At 35.2% G+C, this 22,553-nt stretch overlaps 1 protein-coding gene across 6 annotated transcripts in view; it reads left to right on the forward strand.

Annotated features, from left to right (window-relative positions):
- Positions 1-21,527, forward strand: part of LOC149798721 (uncharacterized) — a 42,728-nt gene extending 21,201 nt beyond the window's left edge. For all 6 annotated transcript variants that reach the window (XM_089957588.1, XM_089957590.1, XM_089957587.1 and 3 more), the window contains exons 4-6: positions 2,402-2,533; positions 14,484-14,568; positions 19,510-21,527. In XM_089957588.1, the coding sequence (XP_089813714.1) occupies positions 2,402-2,533; positions 14,484-14,568; positions 19,510-19,793 (501 nt within the window). In that variant the 3' untranslated portion in view covers positions 19,794-21,527. The remainder of the gene's footprint in view (positions 1-2,401; positions 2,534-14,483; positions 14,569-19,509) is intronic.
- The last annotated feature ends 1,026 nt before the right edge of the window (positions 21,528-22,553 follow it).

The raw sequence follows: 22,553 nt of genomic DNA on the forward strand, positions 1-22,553 counted from the left end.
TTCAGTGATCATTCTTGGGATTCAGGAAGCAATTCGCTACAAGCTTTATGAAGCTAGCCATTAGGATGGGGGGCTGCTGAGAGACTACTGGTGTCACCTGTCAGCACTGAGGACTGTGAACGTGGATTCAGTAAGATGAACCTCATAAAAACTGACATCAGAAATAAGCTCTGCATCTCATCTCTCGAGAATTTAATGAGAATCAGCATGTACAGATGTGAAAAATTAGACTTTGAAACTGCATTCAACAAGTGGGCAGCCCTAAAATCGCGACGGATCTTCATGTAACACTTTGTAACATTTTGTTAATGCTTGTTGTAATTAAAGTATTAACTAATCCATCTTTTGTAATTTTCATTGCCTGTTACATTAATAGACTAAATTAACACTTGGAAAAATGTACACTACTTTTTTTGGCGACACTTTTTGAAAATTGGCGACAAAATATTGAGGTTGGCGATTTTTTTGGCGACAGCTTTTTAAAAGCCAGGACCATCCCTGATAATAGAAATTTATATCTAAAACCTGACGTAGTTCTTGACATTGATTAAGAATCAAGTAAACAACTTTTTTATTATTCATTCGTAATGTGGGATTGATAAGAGTGAACTCGAGGCTGACTGAGAGTATGTGTTGTTAAGCATTTAAAGCTTTGATCTGCTTCTAGAAAGTGATCACATGACCTTTATACGGGTATCTGTTTTGTGTTTTGACTGTATAATCAGTTTCTTAAAATGAACCAGTGTGTTGGGCTTTTAAACACTTAGATATCAAGTTTTTTTTCTGTTGTGACCAGTTGGAGTTATATTTTAATTTTTCTTCAAATTATTTGGATTCTAAGAGATTAATTCTTTTCCATGGGAATATTTATTTAAGTGCTCGTACAAAATTCTTGGACAAAGACATTTATTGAAATTTTATTCGGAATTCAAACACCAGAATATTATTTTTTGTGGATCAACAAAGAACTGTTGACACATCAATGCTATACTGACTACAGTATATGTCATCGCCTTCCATTTTGGATTTTCATCAGGACTCAAACTAAAATTCACTAGAACATTTTATTACTAGGACTTCTAATTTTTAATTCTTGGATTATTTGATTTTTTTTTGATTTGATTGTTAAAACTGTAAGTTCTTTTTTTTTCATTTTTACCTTGTTTTTCTAGGGAAATAAATCATTTGTTAAATTTTACAAAGCTTGTTTTCTTCACTCTTTTCTTGTTACTGTTTATGAGAGCCTAAACATGTAACACTTCAGGGTTTTAACTAAACTCATTGATGGCCTTTCTTCAAACCTGGGACAAATCGTTTTGAAGCTAATTTGAAATAATTCATTTTGTTACCTGTTCATTCAGCCTTTTGACCTTGTGATTAAGGTCACATGTTGTACAGAAATGCTTCAATAGTTGGCTTGACTTACATGCCCTCACCATCTTGTTTAACAAAATTGCACCTTTTGGCTCCTTTGTGACCTTTCGTCGATTTAAATTTCTGTAATCTGTTTTGCAAATGAGTTGTGGTTGCTTGTCTGGCCATGTGAACTTTATGGTATTGCCCATATGTCCATCTTGTGTCATCCATTGTCTTCCTATCCACCGTGTTTTGTGAAAACTCCAGAATCACCATTTCTGATAAGATTTGATGTGTAAGATTATATTGTCAAGCTTTGGGATGAGTCCAGTTATGAGTGACATCCATGCGTAATAATGAAATGATATTGTGTCTGATTCGCTGAGTTTGTTACCACTCTTGAGACCATATTTCCAATCAGACTAAGGTTAGACTCTGTATGTAAGCTTATATCATCAGTACCTGGCATGGGCCTAATTGGTACCTGGCATGGGCCTGATTGGTACCTGGTATGGGCCTGATTGTGAATGATATGGATATTATTGAGTTGGTCTTCTATCAAATTGACAGAGTTTGTTATCATTCTAGTTGCCATATTTCCAATCAGATTGTGGTTAGACTTGGTATTTAAGCTTATATCGTAAATATCAGATGCCTGTGGAGGGTGGTTGTAGTTGGAGTAGTTAATTTTGGATATGTTGGTGTGTTACACTATCCCAAGGAATATAAGGCAAATCCAGAATTTTTGCTTGAAAACTTTTGTCAGATCCTCAGTGTAAGACAGTCAGCCCTCCTGAACTTAAAACACTGTATTTTGGAGCTAGGGTTGGGCTAAAGAAAACTTTTTTTTGCCAATATATCCATGTGAGAAAATGCCCATATTTGGCATGAGATAATTATAGTACAGTCAAATATAAGTTATCCAGATATATCTTGATTGTTCAGATAACCAATTTGATTTGTCTGTAAAGTCAGGGAGTTAAATGACTAGTGATAGGACAAGATTCATTTAACTGTAATACCTTTTGTTGTGCTTCATTTGTAGAATGAGAGGCCACCTGTGGATTGGAGATACACCTTCAGCAAAAGTAAAGAGATAGTCCTAGTGCCTGGCTTTCATGAAAATGTTCAGCTGGAAGTCAAGCAGCAGCTAATTCAGGATGATCTAGTTGTAGAGGTAGTATGACAGAAAATTGTAATGCCATTTTGCATGGTGTGTACTAGTATGACAGAAAATTGTAATGCCATTTTGCTTGGTGTGTACTAGTATGACAGAAAATTGTAATGCCATTTTGCATGGTGTGTACTAGTATGACAGAAAATTGTAATGCCATTTTGCATGGTGTGTCCTTTATTTCCCAAAGCACATATTATATCAATTTATAGTAATCAAATACTTGCTAAAACTATAAGCAATTAACTTTAATTAGGAAATATCTACGAAAAGTGAAAGCTTTGACATTCTTGAAAATTGTTGATCACAGTTCTTACCTTTATCAAGCACATGTACCTGTGGATAACATTAGTCACTATTTATCCATGAAAATATCCAACATGAGGTATGGATCATGAGGCACTTTTATTATCTACAGCCAGACTGTTCCATGATGAATAGATATATTAATGCCTATTAGCCAGGGACAATTAGGGATGTAGCACTAAAACAAAGCCAGTAACATTAGGGATGCAGCACTAAAACAATGCCAGTAACATTAGGGATGTAGCACTAAAACAAAGCCAGTGACATCAGGGATGCAGCACTAAAACAATGCCAGTGACATTAGGGATATAGCACTAAAACAAAGCCAGTGACATTAGGAATGCAGCACTAAAACAAAGCCAGTGACATTAGGGTTACATCACTAAAACAAAGCCAGTGACAATTAGGGATGTAGCATTAAAACAAAGCCAGTAACATTAGGGATATAGCACTAAAACAAAGCCAGTGACATTAGGGATATAGCACTAATAAACAATGCCAGTGATGATTAGCTGATATAGCACTAAAAGATAGCCAATGACAATTAATAATATAGCACTAAATCAATGCCAATGACAGTTAGGGATATAGCACATAAACAATGCCAATGAGAATTAGGGATATAGCACTTACAACAATGCCAGTGACAGTTTGGGATATGGCACTAAAAGAAAGCCAATGGCAGTTAGGGATATATCCCTAAAACAATGACAATGACAATTAGAGATATAGCATTAAAAGAAAGTCAATGACAATTAGGGATATAGCACTAAAATAAAGCCAGTGACATCAGGGATGTAGCACTAAAACAAAGCCAGTGACATTAGGGATGCAGCACTAAAACAAAGCCAGTAACATTAGGGATGCAGCACTAAAACAAAGCCAGTGACATTAGGGATATAGCACTAAAACAAAGCCAGTGACATTAGGGATGCAGCACTAAAACAAAGCCAGTGACATTAGGGATACATCACTAAAACAAAACCAGTGACATTAGGGATATAGCACTAAAACAAAACCAGTAACATTAGGGATACAACACTAAAACAAAACCAGTGACATTAGGGATACAACACTAAAACAAAGCCAGTGACATTAGGGATATAGTACTAAAACAAAGCCAGTGACATTAGGGATATAGCACTAAAACAAAGCCAGTGACATTAGGGATATAGCACTAAAACAAAACCAGTGACATTAGGGATACATCACTAAAACAAAACCAGTGACATTAGGGATACAACACTAAAACAAAGCCAGTGACATTAGGGATACAACACTAAAACAAAGCCAGTGACAGTTAGGGATGTAGCACTAAAACAAAGCCAGTAACATTAGGGATATAGCACTAAAACAAAGCCAGTGACATTAGGGATATAGCACTAAAACAAAACCAGTGACATTAGGGATACATCACTAAAACAAAACCAGTGACATTAGGGATACATCACTAAAACAAAGCCAGTGACAATTAGGGATGTAGCACGAAAACAAAGCCAGTAACATTAGGAATAAAGCATTAAAACAAAGCCAGTAACATTAGGGATACATCACTAAAACAAAACCAGTGACATTAGGGATACATCACTAAAACAAAGCCAGTGACATTAGGGATACATCACTAAAACAAAGCCAGTGACAATTAGGGATGTAGCATTAAAACAAAGCCAGTAACATTAGGAATAAAGCATTAAAACAAAGCCAGTAACATTAGGGATACATCACTAAAACAAAACCAGTGACATTAGGGATACATCACTAAAACAAAGCCAGTGACAATTAGGGATGTAGCATTAAAACAAAGCCAGTGACATTAGGGATATAGCACTAAAACAAAGCCAGTGACATTAGGGATACATCACTAAAACAAAACCAGTGACATTAGGGTTACATCACTAAAACAAAGCCAGTGACAATTAGGGATGTAGCATTAAAACAAAGCCAGTAACATTAGGGATATAGCACTAAAACAAAGCCAGTGACATTAGGGATATAGCACTAATAAACAATGCCAGTGATGATTAGCTGATATAGCACTAAAAGATAGCCAATGACAATTAATAATATAGCACTAAATCAATGCCAATGACAGTTAGGGATATAGCACATAAACAATGCCAATGAGAATTAGGGATATAGCACTTAAAACAATGCCAGTGACAGTTTGGGATATGGCACTAAAAGAAAGCCAATGGCAGTTAGGGATATATCCCTAAAACAATGACAATGACAATTAGAGATATAGCATTAAAAGAAAGTCAATGACAATTAGGGATATAGCACTAAAATAAAGCCAGTGACATTAGGGATGTAGCACTAAAACAAAGCCAGTGACATTAGGGATGCAGCACTAAAACAAAGCCAGTAACATTAGGGATGCAGCACTAAAACAAAGCCAGTGACATTAGGGATATAGCACTAAAACAAAGCCAGTGACATTAGGGATGCAGCACTAAAACAAAGCCAGTGACATTAGGGATACATCGCTAAAACAAAGCCAGTGACAATTAGGGATGTAGCATTAAAACAAAGCCAGTGACATTAGGGATATAGCACTAAAACAAAACCAGTGACATTAGGGTTACATCACTAAAACAAAGCCAGTGACAATTAGGGATGTAGCATTAAAACAAAGCCAGTGACATTAGGGATATAGCACTAAAACAAAACCAGTGACATTAGGGTTACATCACTAAAACAAAGCCAGTGACAATTAGGGATGTAGCATTAAAACAAAGCCAGTGACATTAGGGATATAGCACTAAAACAAAGCCAGTGACAATTAGGGATGTAGCATTAAAACAAAGCCAGTGACATTAGGGATACATCGCTAAAACAAAGCCAGTGACAATTAGGGATGTAGCATTAAAACAAAGCTAGTGACATTAGGGATATAGCACTAAAACAAAACCAGTGACATTAGGGTTACATCACTAAAACAAAGCCAGTGACAATTAGGGATATAACACTAAAACAAAGCCAGTGACATTAGGGATATAGCACTAAAACAAAGCCAGTGACATTAGGGATATAGCACTAAAACAAAACCAGTGACATTAGGGATACATCACTAAAACAAAACCAGTGACATTAGGGATACATCACTAAAACAAAGCCAGTGACAGTTAGGGATGTAGCACTAAAACAAAGCCAGTAACATTAGGGATATAGCACTAAAACAAAGCCAGTTACATTAGGGATATAGCACTAAAACAAAACCAGTGACATTAGGGATACATCACTAAAACAAAACCAGTGACATTAGGGATACATCACTAAAACAAAGCCAGTGACAATTAGGGATGTAGCACGAAAACAAAGCCAGTAACATTAGGAATAAAGCATTAAAACAAAGCCAGTAACATTAGGGATACATCACTAAAACAAAACCAGTGACATTAGGGATACATCACTAAAACAAAGCCAGTGACAATTAGGGATGTAGCATTAAAACAAAGCCAGTAACATTAGGAATAAAGCATTAAAACAAAGCCAGTAATATTAGGGATACATCACTAAAACAAAACCAGTGACATTAGGGATACATCACTAAAACAAAGCCAGTGACAATTAGGGATGTAGCATTAAAACAAAGCCAGTGACATTAGGGATATAGCACTAAAACAAAACCAGTGACATTAGGGATACATCACTAAAACAAAACCAGTGACATTAGGGATACAACACTAAAACAAAGCCAGTGACAATTAGGGATGTAGCACTAAAACAAAGCCAGTAACGTTATGGATATAGCACTAAAACAAAGCCAGTGACATTAGGGATATAGCACTAAAACAAAACCAGTGACATTAGGGATACATCACTAAACAAAACCAGTGATATTAGGGATACATCACTAAAACAAAGCCAGTGACAATTAGGGATGTAGCACTGAAACAAAGCCAATAACATTAGGAATAAGGCATTAAAACAAAGCCAGTAACATTAGGGATACATCACTAAAACAAAACCAGTGACATTAGGGATACATCACTAAAACAAAGCCAGTGACAATTAGGGATGTAGCATTAAAACAAAGCCAGTAATATTAGGAATAAAGCATTAAAACAAAGCCAGTAACATTAGGAATAAAGCATTAAAACAATCCCAGTAACTGTTAGGGATACATCACTAAAACAATGCCAATGACAGGTATATAGCTCTAAAACAATGCCAATGACAATTATGGATATAGCATTAAAAAAAGCCAGTGACGTTAGGGATATAGCACTTAAAGAATGCCAGTGGCAATTAGGGATAGAGCAGTAAAAGAAAGCAAATTGACAGTGATATAGCACTAAATCAGTGCCAATGACACTTAGGGATATAGCACTAAAACAAAGCCAGTGACAGGGATACATCACTAAAACAATGCCAGTGACATTAGGGATATAGCACTAAAACAAAGCCAGTGACATTAGGGATAAAGCATTTAAACAATCCCAATGACAATTAGGGATACATCACTAAATGCCAGTGACAGGTATATAGCTCTAAAACAATGCCAATGACAATTAGGGATATAGCATTAAAAAAAAAGCCAGTGACATTAGGGATATAGCACTTAAAGAATGCCAGTGGCAATTAGGGATATAGCACTAAAAGAAAGCAAAATGACAATTAGTGATATAGCACTAAATCAATGCCAATGACAGTTAGGGATATAGCACTAAAACAATGCCAGTGACATTAGGGATATAGCACGAAAACAATGCCAATGACACTTAGGGATATAGCATTAAAATAAAGCCAGTGACATCAGGGATATATCACTTAAACAATGCCAGTGACATAGAGATATAGCACTAAAAGAAAGCCAATGACAATGATATAGCACTAAATCAATGCCAGTGACAATTAGGGATATAGCACTAAAAGAAAGCCAATGCCATAAGGGATATAGCACTAACACAAAACCAGTGACATTAAGGGTACATCACTAAAACAAAACCAGTGACATTAGGGATACATCACTTAAAACCAGTGACATTAGGGATACATCACTAAAACAAAACCAGTGACATTAGGGATACATCATTAAAACAAAACCAGTGACAGTTAGGGATGTAGCACTGAAACAAAGCCAGTAACATTAGGAATAAAGCATTAAAACAATCCCAGTGACAGTTAGGGATACATAACTAAAACAATGCCAGTGATAGGTATATAGCTCTAAAACAATGCCAATGACAATTAGGGATATAGCATTTTAAAAAAAGCCAGTGACATAAGGGAAATAGCACTTAAAGAATGCCAGTGGCGATTAGGGATATAGCACTAAAGGAAAGCAAAATGACAATTAGTGATATAGCACTAAATCAATGACAATTAGGGATATAGCACTAAAACAAGGCCAGTGACATTAGGGATATAGCACTTAAACAATGCCAGTGACAATTAGGGATATAGCACGAAAACAATGCCAATGACACTTAGGGATATAGCATTAAAATAAAGCCAGTGACATCAGGGATATGTCACTTAAACAATGCCAGTGACATAGAGATATAGCACTTAAAGAAAGCCAATGACAATGATATAGCACTAAATCAATGCCAATGACAATTAGGGATATAGCACTAAAAGAAAGCCAATGACAATTAGGGATATATCCCTAAAACAAGGCCAATGACAGTTAGGAATATAGCATTCAAATAAAGCCAGTGACATCAGGGATATATCACTAATAAACAATGCCAGTGATGATTAGCTGATATAGCACTAAAAGATAGCCAGTGACAATTAATAATATAGCACTAAATCAATGTCAATGACAGATAGGGATATAGCACAAAAACAATGCCAATGAGAATTAGGGATATAGCACTTAAAACAATGCCAGTGACAATTTGGGATATGGCACTAAAAGAAAGCCAATGGCAGTTAGGGATATATCCCTAAAACAATGACAATGACAATTAGAGATATAGCATTAAAAGAAAGTCAATGACAATTAGGGATATAACACTAAAATAAAGCCAGTGACATTAGGGATGCAGCACTAAAACAAAGCCAGTGACATTAGGGATGCAGCACTAAAACAAAGCCAGTAACATTAGGGATGCAGCACTAAAACAAAGCCAGTGACATTAGGGATATAGCACTAAAACAAAGCCAGTGACATTATGGATGCAGCACTAAAACAAAGCCAGTGACATTAGGGATACATCACTAAAACAAAGCCAGTGACAATTAGGGATGTAGCATTAAAACAAAGCCAGTGACATTAGGGATATAGCACTAAAACAAAACCAGTGACATTAGGGATACATCACTAAAACAAAACCAGTGACATTAGGGATACAACACTAAAACAAAGCCAGTGACAGTTAGGGATGTAGCACTAAAACAAAGCCAGTAACATTAGGGATATAGCACTAAAACAAAGCCAGTGACATTAGGGATATAGCACTAAAACAAAACCAGTGACATTAGGGATACATCACTAAAACAAAACCAGTGACATTAGGGATACATCACTAAAACAAAGCCAGTGACAATTAGGGATGTAGCACGAAAACAAAGCCAGTAACATTAGGAATAAAGCATTAAAACAAAGCCAGTAACATTAAGGATACATCACTAAAACAAAACCAGTGACATTAGGGATACATCACTAAAACAAAGCCAGTGACAATTAGGGATGTAGCATTAAAACAAAGCCAGTAACATTAGGAATAAAGCATTAAAATAAAGCCAGTAACATTAGGGATACATCACTAAAACAAAACCAGTGACATTAGGGATACATCACTAAAACAAAGCCAGTGACAATTAGAGATGTAGCATTAAAACAAAGCCAGTGACATTAGGGATATAGCACTAAAACAAAACCAGTGACATTAGGGATGCATCACTAAAACAAAACCAGTGACATTAGGGATACAACACTAAAACAAAGCCAGTGACAATTAGGGATGTAGTACTAAAACAAAGCCAGTAACGTTATGGGTATAGCACTAAAACAAAGCCAGTGACATTAGGGATATAGCACTAAAACAAAACCAGTGATATTAGGGATACATCACTAAAACAAAGCCAGTGACAATTAGGGATGTAGCACTGAAACAAAGCCAGTAACATTAGGAATAAGGCATTAAAACAAAGCCAGTAACATTAGGGATACATCACTAAAACAAAACCAGTGACATTAGGGATACATCACTAAAACAAAGCCAGTGACAATTAGGGATGTAGCATTAAAACAAAGCCAGTAATATTAGGAATAAAGCATTAAAACAAAGCCAGTAACATTAGGAATAAAGCATTAAAACAATCCCAGTAACTGTTAGGGATACATCACTAAAACAATGCCAATGACAGGTATATAGCTCTAAAACAATGCCAATGACAATTAGGGATATAGCATTAAAAAAAAGCCAGTGACGTTAGGGATATAGCACTTAAAGAATGCCAGTGGCAATTAGGGATAGAGCAGTAAAAGAAAACAAAATGACAGTGATATAGCACTAAATCAGTGCTAATGACAAATAGGGATATAGCACTTAAACAAAGCCAGTGACAGGGATACATCACTAAAACAATGCCAGTGACGTTAGGGGTATAGCACTAAAACAAAGCCAGTGACATTAGGGATAAAGCATTAAAACAATCCCAATGACAATTAGGGATACATCACTAAATGCCAGTGACAGGTATATAGCTCTAAAACAATGCCAATGACAATTAGGGATATAGCATTAAAAAAAAGCCAGTGACATTAGGGATATAGCACTTAAAGAATGCCAGTGGCAATTAGGGATATAGCACTAAAAGAAAGCAAAATGACAATTAGTGATATAGCACTAAATCAATGCCAATGACAGTTAGGGATATAGCACTAAAATAATGCCAGTGACATTAGGGATATAGCACGAAAACAATGCCAATGACACTTAGGGATATAGCATTAAAATAAAGCCAGTGACATCAGGGATATATCACTTAAACAATGCCAGTGACATAGAGATATAGCACTAAAAGAAAGCCAATGACAATGATATAGCACTAAATCAATGCCAATGACAATTAGGGATATAGCACTAAAAGAAAGCCAATGCCATAAGGGATATAGCACTAACACAAAACCAGTGACATTAGGGGTACATCACTAAAACAAAACCAGTGACATTAGGGATACATCACTTAAAACCAGTGACATTAGGGATACATCACTAAAACAAAACCAGTGACATTAGAGATACATCATTAAAACAAAACCAGTGACATTAGGGATACATCACTAAAACAAAGCCAGTGACAATTAGGGATGTAGCACTGAAACAAAGCCAGTAACATTAGGAATAAAGCATTAAAACAATCCCAGTGACAGTTAGGGATACATAACTAAAACAATGCCAGTGATAGGTATATAGCTCTAAAACAATGCCAATGACAATTAGGGATATAGCATTAGAAAAAAGCCAGTGACATTAGGGTTATAGCACTTAAAGAATGACAGTGGCAATTAGGGATATAGCACTAAAAGAAAGCAAAATGACAATTAGTGATATAGCACTAAATCAATGCCAGTGACAATTAGGGATATAGCACTAAAACAAAGCCAGTGACATTAGGGATGAAGCATTAAAGCAATCCCAATGACAATTAGGGATACATCACTAAAACAATACCAGTGACTGGTATATAGCTCTAAAACAATGCCAATGACAATTAGGGATATAGCATTTTAAAAAAAGCCAGTGACATAAGGGATATAGCACTTAAAGAATGCCAGTGGCGATTAGGGATATAGCACTAAAGGAAAGCAAAATGACAATTAGTGATATAGCACTAAATCAGTGACAATTAGGGATATAACACTAAAACAAGGCCAGTGACATTAGGGATATAGCACTTAAACAATGCCAGTGACAATTAGGGATATAGCACGAAAACAATGCCAATGACACTTAGGGATATAGCATTAAAATAAAGCCAGTGACATCAGGGATATGTCACTTAAACAATGCCAGTGACATAGAGATATAGCACTTAAAGAAAGCCAATGACAATGATATAGCACTAAATCAATGCCAATGACAATTAGGGATATAGCACTAAAAGAAAGCCAATGACAATTAGGGATATATCCCTAAAACAAGGCCAATGACAATTAGGGATATAGCATTCAAATAAAGCCAGTGACATCAGGGATATATCACTAATAAACAATGCCAGTGATGATTAGCTGATATAGCACTAAAAGATAGCCAATGACAATTAATAATATAGCACTAAATCAATGCCAATGACAGTTAGGGATATAGCACAAAAACAATGCCAATGAGAATTAGGGATATAGCACTTAAAACAATGCCAGTGACAATTTGGGATATGGCACTAAAAGAAAGCCAATGGTAGTTAGGGATATATCCCTAAAACAATGACAATGACAATTAGAGATATAGCATTAAAAGAAAGTCAATGACAATTAGGGATATAGCACTAAAATAAAGCCAGTGACATCAGGGATATAACAAACTGCTACCATTGTATCATGTTATTTTGATTATACCAACATTGCAGTTTGTTTTTTGGGAGAGTTTATCTTAAGTACTCTCCAAGGTACAACATAATCTGAGAAGTATCTTTTGGGTCTTTGGAAATGAAATGCTGTTTGGGAACAATTGTAGAACATATGTACTAAACTGGAAACCATTGCAAATATTGTAGTCCACTGATTTTTAAGATAGAATTTTTATGATGAGCATGGTAATCACAGCAGTTTTGAGCCTTCATTTTACCCCGACAAATGTTTTTCTTTTATATGCCTGCCATAAGGTAGATCATGTTATGTTTACACTTGCACTTAAGACATGGAAGGGCTTTTTGAGTATGGTGTTAAAAAGCCAAAGGTCAGGGTTATTAGGGCTAAAAATAGAATTGGATTTTACTGCATAACTTTTGTTCAAGAGTAAGTTCCTTTAACAAAACTCTGAGTCTGGAGTCCAATGGTCATGGGTCACTTTTTGTGGTAACTGTGATGTGAAAATAATGGTTCTGGCGCAGCAGATTTTGTTTAAGAACATATTCCTTGATTAATGGTCCAGATCATTAGGACCTATTAGTCAACAATCACTCGAGCCAAGCATGCCTTAATAAAGCCAGCATTGATGATTGTTAAAAACTGCTTGGATTAGAATCTGTCATTCACAGAACTCTTATACAGTGAAGCTTGATTTATTATAAACAAACAATGCCTGACCTAGTAATAGGATCAGAATGATTGCAGGTGACTAACCTCAGCTTGTTAATGCTAGTGGGGGCCCTGCCCTGGATGGCCAAGTGGTCTGAAGCACTCACCTTTACTGATCACTGCAACCTCACCTCTCTCTGCATAGGTTCAAGTCTCTAACTCTACCAGTGTGGTTATGTGAGCAAGCTTGCCAATAACTTTCCATGGGTCGGTTTTCCTGGGCTGTTCTTCCATCATTTATACTGGCTGCCTTGAAGAGTCTGTAATGTACTGAAATAAAAAGGGTGTTAAACCCAAAACAACCAGCCCACAAATATGCTATGGTTTGTTTGGAAATGTACTCTCAGTTGATTCCTAGAGCATAAAAGAGCACTTTTAAATCACATTCCTGCACATTTAGTAAAGTGGAGATGAAAGCACTAGAAACAAAATCGTACTTTTCCAAATGTAATCATTCAATAACAGAGACAGATATCGATGTGAATCTCTGACTCTCATTAAAGCTGGTAAATGGTTATAGTTATTGTTTGAATTGTATTAGTCTATACTGAGCAAGTGAATTCTGATCTGGTCTAGTCTTTTTAGATACTTTGATTAGACAGAACATTGCTTGTTCTTCGTAACTCATTGTTTGTTGTCATCAGGTCAGGTAGGACATAATTATCACCTTTCTGATTGCATTGTTGTTATTTCTGGCATACCATACATCCTTTCTTATAAGTTGGATTGAACTGCAAACTGTACCAACACAGATCTGCCATAACATGATTCACTGGCAGATCTATCACTATGCAGTTTGTTAAGACCTGATGCTAGAATAAACAACACAAACTATAATCTGCTGGTGCATTATGCAATGGCAGATCAGGGTCTATGTTGTTTGCAATTGTTGACAAGACTTATAAAGGATTATAACAATGGTAGATATCAACATTATATTTTTGGTCAGTCTCTCTGACACTGATGCATGTACAGGCAAAAAACTTGCAGAGAGAGGTATGCTTATCTCAGGCAAAAGGTTATAATGACATACTTTTCACACTTTTTGGATTATTTGGGATATGCCAGAGCAGAGTAAGCAATACACAGTGTTCTGTGGAATTCTTGTTTCAAGTACATCAACTTTTATCACATTAAAATATAGCACAGCCTTTAAATATTACTGGCTGATCAGTTTACAATACTGAATATTGACTATTGAATAGTCATGACCTAATAGCCTCAGGCTGTCTAGCAATAGACTACACTGTGTGCACTGGCTGATCAGTTTACAATACTGAATATTGACTATTGAATAGTCATGAGCTAATAGCCTCAAGCTGTCAAGCAATAGACTACACTGTGTGCACTGGCTGATCAGTTATTCATACTACAGGAGTCGTGACCTAATTGCCACTAGCACTTGACCACTTCGTGTGTACTTTATGTATGTACTTTTCTTTGTTTTAGGCTGATTTCCATGTTGAGGGTCTTGCAAAAGCTGATTTCATTCAAGACAAAATTAAGATGCGAGGGAATGAGGATAGTTGCCCTGGTATGAAGATTAAAATAATACATAAATTTATTGCCTCATCAGCAGTATTTTTGTTGCTGCAGTTTTAGTAACATAGGACCAAACAACCCTTGGGGCCCCGAGTGGCCGAGTGGTCTAAAGCGCTCTCTGTTACAGATCACTGCCATCTCACCTCTGCCTGCGTAGGTTCGAGTCTCGGATTCGGCCAATGTGGGTATGTGGCCAGTAGCTTCTCGAGGGTTGGTGGTTCTTTCCAGGGATTTCCCGGGTTCTTCCTCCACCATTAATACTGGCTGCCATGTATAGCCTATCGTGTGCTGAAAAATGGCGTTAAACTCTACAACAACACCAAACAATCCTTCTTGTCCTCTGACCTTTTATGCACACCGTTATTCTGTTAAAATAATCTGAGCCTGATCTGACTGAAATCCATCTTTGAAAAAAACCCAGAAGATATTCTTGTATGGTTCTCAGCAATTTACTCCAAAATATAAAGAACAATTCAGCCTGTGACCTTGACCTTTGTCCCTTAGAGTTATCATCACCATAGTGAATCTGATACAAAATCTAAAACTTAGTAGCAAACATTTCATGTAACATTATTATTTTCTTCTTTGAAAAGAAATTCAAACAATCTCACTACTGTGATCTTGACCTTTTGACATCCAGATAAATAGTAATCTTTCCCACGGTAAACTTTTGTACCATTTGTGACAATTGTTCCTCTGTGGTAACCATAGATAGTACTTCCAGATCCACAGATTTAACCAATGACAGCAAGCCTAGAATTTAATCAATTGTTCCCAGTGACCTTGACCTTACCTGCTTGCTCATTTTTGTCTTTAATTTTTAGAGCTGTTCCATCCAGACGCTTGATGCATTTGTAAGAAAAGTATAATCCTTTGATTATAAATGAGATGTTTCCCTTTTAATAAAAGCTTTTTGTGACATTCATTGTGAGCAAGATAATAAATATCTAATTTACGAAACAAGACTGTGTATGTATTATGTTAGAGTTACAGGAGAAATATTCAGTGAGAAATGGAGACGGTGAAATCCATCCTAAAGGCATCTTCCATATCAAAGACATCTTCCATATCAAAGACATCTGCTCATAAAGATTGGCATTATTTTTTAAATATTGTTTTCAGAATTTCAGAATTCTGTTCATACTGACTGTGTGAAGCTGAGTAAATGTTGAGTTCAAAAAATGTAAACAGAAAGAGTTGCAAAAATAAACTCGGGGAAGAAAAAGCCTCCCAAAGAAAACTAGAAAAATATAGTACTAAATGGTAAAGATGTTAAACTTCTGTGACAAGTATACAGATTAAAAGAAAAGTTAAAACATGCAAAATCCTTAAACATGTGTTCAAAGTTTGCCATGTTGACCACATTCCCATCACTTCATAGACTAAAACTAATGATACTAGAAATTTTAATGCTTTTTGTGAAAAAAGCCACTGTCCAGCTCAGAATATATTTCCGAGTGGCACAGTCAGGCAGAAAATAATTTAATATGGTTTTCATCAAAGTAAAAATTAATATTGTGGTCCTGGTAAGAAAAGGAAAAACCCAATATAATGAGTTTGTGGCAATCAAAGACCAAATAAAACATTGTCTGTGGTATAGTAATGCAGTCCTGTCTCCCTAAACCATACACTATTTAGATGAAATGAAACATTGTCTGTAATATAGTAGTGCAGTCCTGTCTCCCTAAAGCATACACTGGATGAAATGAAACTGTAGTACAGTGGTCCCCCTCTTATATAAAAGGTTCTTCCTTTCTAAAGATTAGACTTATTTCAAAATGCGAGTGGGATATTTTTGGCACGCACATTGCAAAACCATTTAAAAATGTCATTTTAATCTTTTGATAATCATCATTTGGTATTTAGAATCATTTTGTTTCCATTTACTCATTTTCCCAGTGCTGTAGAAAATTCTCCTTATCTTTTACGATATTTTTTATTTGAGTCTTTCCTACATCATAATTTTTTGGCAAGAATTTTCACCACTGTCATCTAGTTTAAACAACTTTAAACTAATAATTTTCCATTTATGGTATGACATGTTAAAGTTTTGTGACGATTTATTTCTATGATGCTAATTGTACAATACTATAATTTAATTATTTTTGTAGAGTAGACCAAATGCCTTGTGTTTAAGGGAAGTGATATACATACTGTTGCACGATTTTTTTGGTCTTTCTCTGGTTCCATTTTGTTCAAAGTTAATTTCTCTTTTTATGTGTGAATCCACAAAATCTTTATTTAGCCTATGCTGACCATGTTATGATCTTGACAGTTACATTCAGTTGTAATCAAAGAGAACAACTCATAAGCTGTGTGAAGCCCAAACTCTTTGACAACATTGTTGTTCCTGTAAACATGGGTGGTTATAGATAATGATATAATAATAGTGGTATATATTATAGTATACATTAGCCAACACTCTTTCACTAGCAGAAACTGGACATCGAGAAACAGACATCAGTAGAGATAATCTGATTCCTTACTTCAGCATATAAATTAAATATTGGTTCTGGACACACATTAAAATAAACTGTGGCTACTTGTGAGGGATAAATTTGACATTTTTGCCCAAAACTGCTGGCTGCATGTCACAGAGGGATGTTCGCCCATGAGGAGAACTTTTGCACACAAACTCATCGGGGCTGAGAAAACTGGCCATGTGGATGAGGTGGCTGCTGGGGCGGGGGGGCATTCAAGAGGGGGAACACTCTATAGTAATGCAGTCATGTCTCCCTCAACTATACATTGTCGGGAGCAAATGAAACATTACCTGTAGAAGAGTAATGCGATCATGTCTCCCTAAACCATACACTGTTATGAAGTAGCTATTATACAAAGATTTGGTTTGTTAGCTCATCTGACCAAGTGAGCTTATGATATGGCCATATGTCTTTCAACATTTGCTATTTTAAACTAAAAAACTACAAAGGCCTTTAAAGTTTTGTACAATGATGCCAGTCCTTCATCCACTATAAACCACTCAACAGAATTTTACCAAATTTGACAGAAAGAATATTGGCATGATGGATTTTCAAGATTATTCAAACAGTGCCAATCCGTAATAAGATATGGCCACCATTAGTAAAAAATATAAATGCCTTTAATGTGAATGTGTATGACCTGTTTGGGACCAAAATATAATTAATAATTTATGTAATGACACCATAAACCAAATATAACAAGACATGCTGGGTATTACCCTGATTATATTATGAAACATCCAAGCATTTGTCACTACAGAAACAAATAGTTGTAAGGTTGCTCTACTAGAACTATTACTACCCTGATGACTTACCTAAAATGGACATGGCAAAAAGCTATAGGTCCAGATAGGAGGAATAATTTATATAAACAAAAACAAGAAGTTAGCCTTTTTTCAGAATCTAAATAGGTCCATTGTGTATGGCAGGTATAAAACAGAAGTACCCAGAGTCCCTAATAAGGGTGATGGTATGTTCTTGATACAAAATATTTTGTGCTGATGAATATCCAATAATTGTGATAGAGCTATGATGACAAACAAGCAATAGTACACCACTCCCTCAATAACTCGCACCCTGATAACTCGTGAACCCAGTTATAACGCGGGGTCAGGCATTGATCCCAATTTTATAACCAGAAAATACCCCAAAAATTGATCCCTATTTGTTGAACTTGAAGAAAATCACGATTAAAATTGGTAATGGAAACTTTGATGTATCACTTGTTTTATCGTTGAAAACGGTAGATAGGACGTGGATATTTTAATCAACACTTTGAAATATCAAAATTTAAAAATAGGTCATACAATTATATACATTTTCTTTCCAAGCAACATTCCTAGTACACTGCAATTAACGTAAGGAAATTTTGATCAATGAAAATGTCTCTCATGCTGAGTGGAGGCAGTACTTTAATAAATAAATACAAATTAAATATTTGTTTTATCAATTGAAATTTGTGTTCTAGTTCTATCTTTTAAGTGTAATCATCATAAATGCAATGTGTCCTCTTGTAATTAAACGTAAAATGCATCAGCCTAATTAAGTGCCAACCATGTTTTGATAACTGACTTCTGGAAGTATTTGTTGTATTGTTGCACTGAATTAAAAGCTGGCCTCCTTTGTATTATCACATTAATTATGTCTTTTGAATCAAATAAAGGAGGTGGAATAAAAGAAAAGTTAAAAGGCACAAAAATCCCACAAATTTAAAATCTAGTGGCCCCGGTCGTAAATTGGGTGAACTCACTTCATTTGATCAGTCAAACGCTTATAAATGTTATTGTGTATGTAACATAAAATACCTTAAATTAACTGACTCTTTCATAATTGTGATGAAAGATAACAAGGCAGCCAAGCGACGGGCAAGCGAGTTTCAGAGAATTCTTGACTGGCACTCAGAGGTTTCCTCAAGCATGATAAGAAGTGTCATTATTAATTCCATTGAAATCATGACATCAATATTGTACAAATTTGAGTTTCAACGTAGACGATTGTCTCACGAAATAAATGTTGCATGTTTTTGAAAAAAAGGAATTTTGTATGGTGGTGTGTCAACAGTTAGTCTAGTTTCCTGCTCTGGGGACTCCCGATTTGGCAGGATAATATTAAACACCACTAAGGGTGCGAGTTATCAAGGGAGTGATGTATACTTATTTGTCCAACTTCAAAACTACAAGAACCAGTCTTCTGTTACCTAAAGATTATAATAAAAGTAAAAACTATCAGATTCTTTGCTACTTTGAACAATAGTTTAATTTTGTGAATTACTGATATGTAAATTTGACATTTGTAATGACCTCAAAAATGTTTGTATTTTTTTTTTTCGGCTATCGTGAACTTGATAATTAATTGTGGCAAATTTAGAGTTGAGCTGGACTTATGATATTGTATGTTTATGAAAATTTGATGACTTGCAGTATTTAAATGTGATTTTTTTTTTTCTTCAGTAAATAATGCAGTCGTGATTGCCATAGGGGTAATGTGTGGTCTTCTAGCCATATCCCTAGCTCTCCTGGTTGTAGTGCTGATTATACGCAGACAGCGGCGAATTAAGCAACAGTCACTGCCAGATCTTATCAGCAATGCCGAGCCAATGTCCAACACAGATCCTTCACAACTCAGAGCATGTGAGGGACAAGTGGGAGCAGAGTCCATTAATCTGACATCTGGGACTGTACGATTCTCAGATGTGCAGAAAATTGAATCTAGTAGAAATGCTGTGACAGAGTAGAAGTATGGATAATGTAAGCATGCATGTGACAAATACTGTAAGTCAGCAGAACTTGAGTTTTGACTGGTAAAATTCAAGTCAGATTTAATTTTTAATCAATTTAATGTTAAGTCTAGATGTGAACTTCATGTTCATTTGGTGATATTGTGAGATGGATACCTAACTTTAGAGGTCTCAGAAAATATAGTTTGTGAGTTGAAATGTTTCAGCAACATAGGAATACTTTTTGCAGACGCCTTTATGGTTATGGCAATGCAGAGAATTGGAGGAAAACTGGTTAAAGTTCAATCCTTCTACAATAATTACCGTGAACTCTATTGTGACATTGTTTGATTCACCAAGAATGTAAGGAGGAAGGACGAGTTGAATGTAGATGCACAATGGAACTGCTGTTTGATCAGAACTGAAAACCAATCAAATTTGTATTTAAAATGATGATTTGCACATTCCTTGAATTATGTAATATGTCGATTTCCATATATGATGTGGATATGGAGATTTTGTGAAAAATTATTTGAATTTTTTTTTGCAAATTGTAAACTTTGTAAGCTAATATATTTAACATCTTGATAGTTGTGTAGCATTTATTGCATTTACCAAAAGTAGGTCCAAAAGCTAGTTTTTCATTCCAGTAATTGTGAAAAAGTATGAAAATTTTTTGGCAAATTTGTAAACTTTGGAAATTGACATTTACTTTTTTAATTTTTGCAAATATATAGAAATGTCGCATATTTTTATTCTTCTTTGTGACAAAATATGAGATATAAGTAGAAGTTTCATTAACTCATTCGGCCCCAGCACTGTTTTCAGTATCTCTGCTGATATGCCTCAGAAGCACAAAGCTGTGTCTAGCTGCTTGTGCCCCATAGTTTTTACCTGTTTGAAAACATCGTGCACAAGCATTCATTCTTACCTTAGTTTCTCTTCTTATATCCAAACAAAATCCACGAAATTTTCACCATTTATTTCAAATGAATTTTTTTTCCCAATTTGTCGAAGTCTTTCACAACTTATTTATCCAGTATTTACAAACTTATGTGCATCGTTTATCCGCAAGAACTCCATCATCATCATCATTTTCAGACGATTCAGTCTCAGAAACTTCTATGTCCAAATCGAAATCTCACAAAATATTCAACTGCTGAACCTATCTTTCCTTAGCTTGCTCAATATTTTCGAGATCAAACCCGAGAAACTCCACATTTTTGCTCTCATCAAAAATCACTCTTCTGTCCGCCATCATTTACGATTTTTCATGAACAGAACACATGTAGTTAAACCACTCTCAAACTTTAGCCTTTTGCTTCAGAACAATTCAGATTTCCACAAATGAAAGTAAAATCATTTCTGATTGGTTTAATAATTGTTTAGTTCTTGGAATAAACCCATTTCTAACCAATCAGAGACGTTGTATCTAACACACATTCATCATGCCTGGAGACGGGATTGGCCATTGAATGCAGTAAACAATTCACGACTACAGGCGGGATCGGCCAATGAATGCAGAAACCGGATCATGCCTTCAGACAGGATTGGGGCCGAATGAGTTAAATATAAATGACAAAACCTAGATTGCATAAATGTCTTCCTGTTTAGATTTTTTATCTTACCAATTTCATCATATATTTTATGTAGATATGAATATAGCTTTGGTGAAAAAATGGTTGCTTTTTTTAATGTCATTTAAATGTAAACTTTGTACACAAAAAAGGGTCATAAAGGACTAATATCATATGCTTGATTTGTTTTCTTGTCTGTTTATAGAAGCAGGAAAGTATGAAAAATCAATATTTTTCCTAAATTATCTCATTTGCAGAACTTGTGCTTTTATCATAATAATCATTTGTACACAATGTGATGACATAAAATTGTTTATTTCTTGTTGTATTTGACATATACACCGCTTATATTTTCAAACCTATGTTTTGAACAACCATTGCCTGACAGTGTAATGAGCAACTAATTCCAGAAATTTAAACATGATTTTCAGAAATGTTTTAGTTTTATTAGAACATTACATAAAGGACAAGGTTTGTTAAGTGCTGATTTTGGCCCCCAATCAGATTCTTATTAAACTAAAATAAATAAAAGAGGCCCTTCTTATAAAAATATGTATTTAATTCGTATCCAGAATTTCTTTTTAATAAAGAAAATCAACCATTAGAGAGCCAATGGTTTTCTCCTGTTATGGAACCCATTTTCGTGGATTACAGACAGTATGGCTTTAAGCTTGTAAGAAGCTAACTGCCAAAGAGAGATAAAATTCTAAAATTCTGCACATTGTTTACAACAGTCAATATTAAAATAAATCTGTCCTTTTGCTATGCATGATTGTTTGAATGTGTATATTTACATCAAGTATGGTTTATTACCTCTAACACCTATTGTCGTTTTCATTTAGAAAGTTATGCTTTTATTCAACACTGATGCATCTCAAAATCCTGACATGATTTCCACAGACTAACAATTTATTTATTTCATTGTCATAAATAATCACACAACAGACAGAGAGATCTTTTAGTACATTAGTAATAGCTGTATATTGCTGCAATGTATAATAATAACTAAAAAACATTCAGAACATCAGTGACTAAATTAGTTATGTGTATATATCTGCAGGAAAAACTTACAGTATAACCAGTTAAAATTATTTCTTACACTGATCAGTGATAACAAAATTGGATACCTTTTGTATTTTGTTTATGAGAGAGTACATTAGCTATAATGAATGTGGCATGTGACACAGTTGTGTTGTCTGTA

This window comes from Sinohyriopsis cumingii, chromosome 5 (assembly GCF_028554795.1).
Source record: "Sinohyriopsis cumingii isolate HCF-2022 chromosome 5, ASM2855479v2, whole genome shotgun sequence".
NCBI classification, from domain to species: domain Eukaryota; kingdom Metazoa; phylum Mollusca; class Bivalvia; order Unionida; family Unionidae; genus Sinohyriopsis; species Sinohyriopsis cumingii.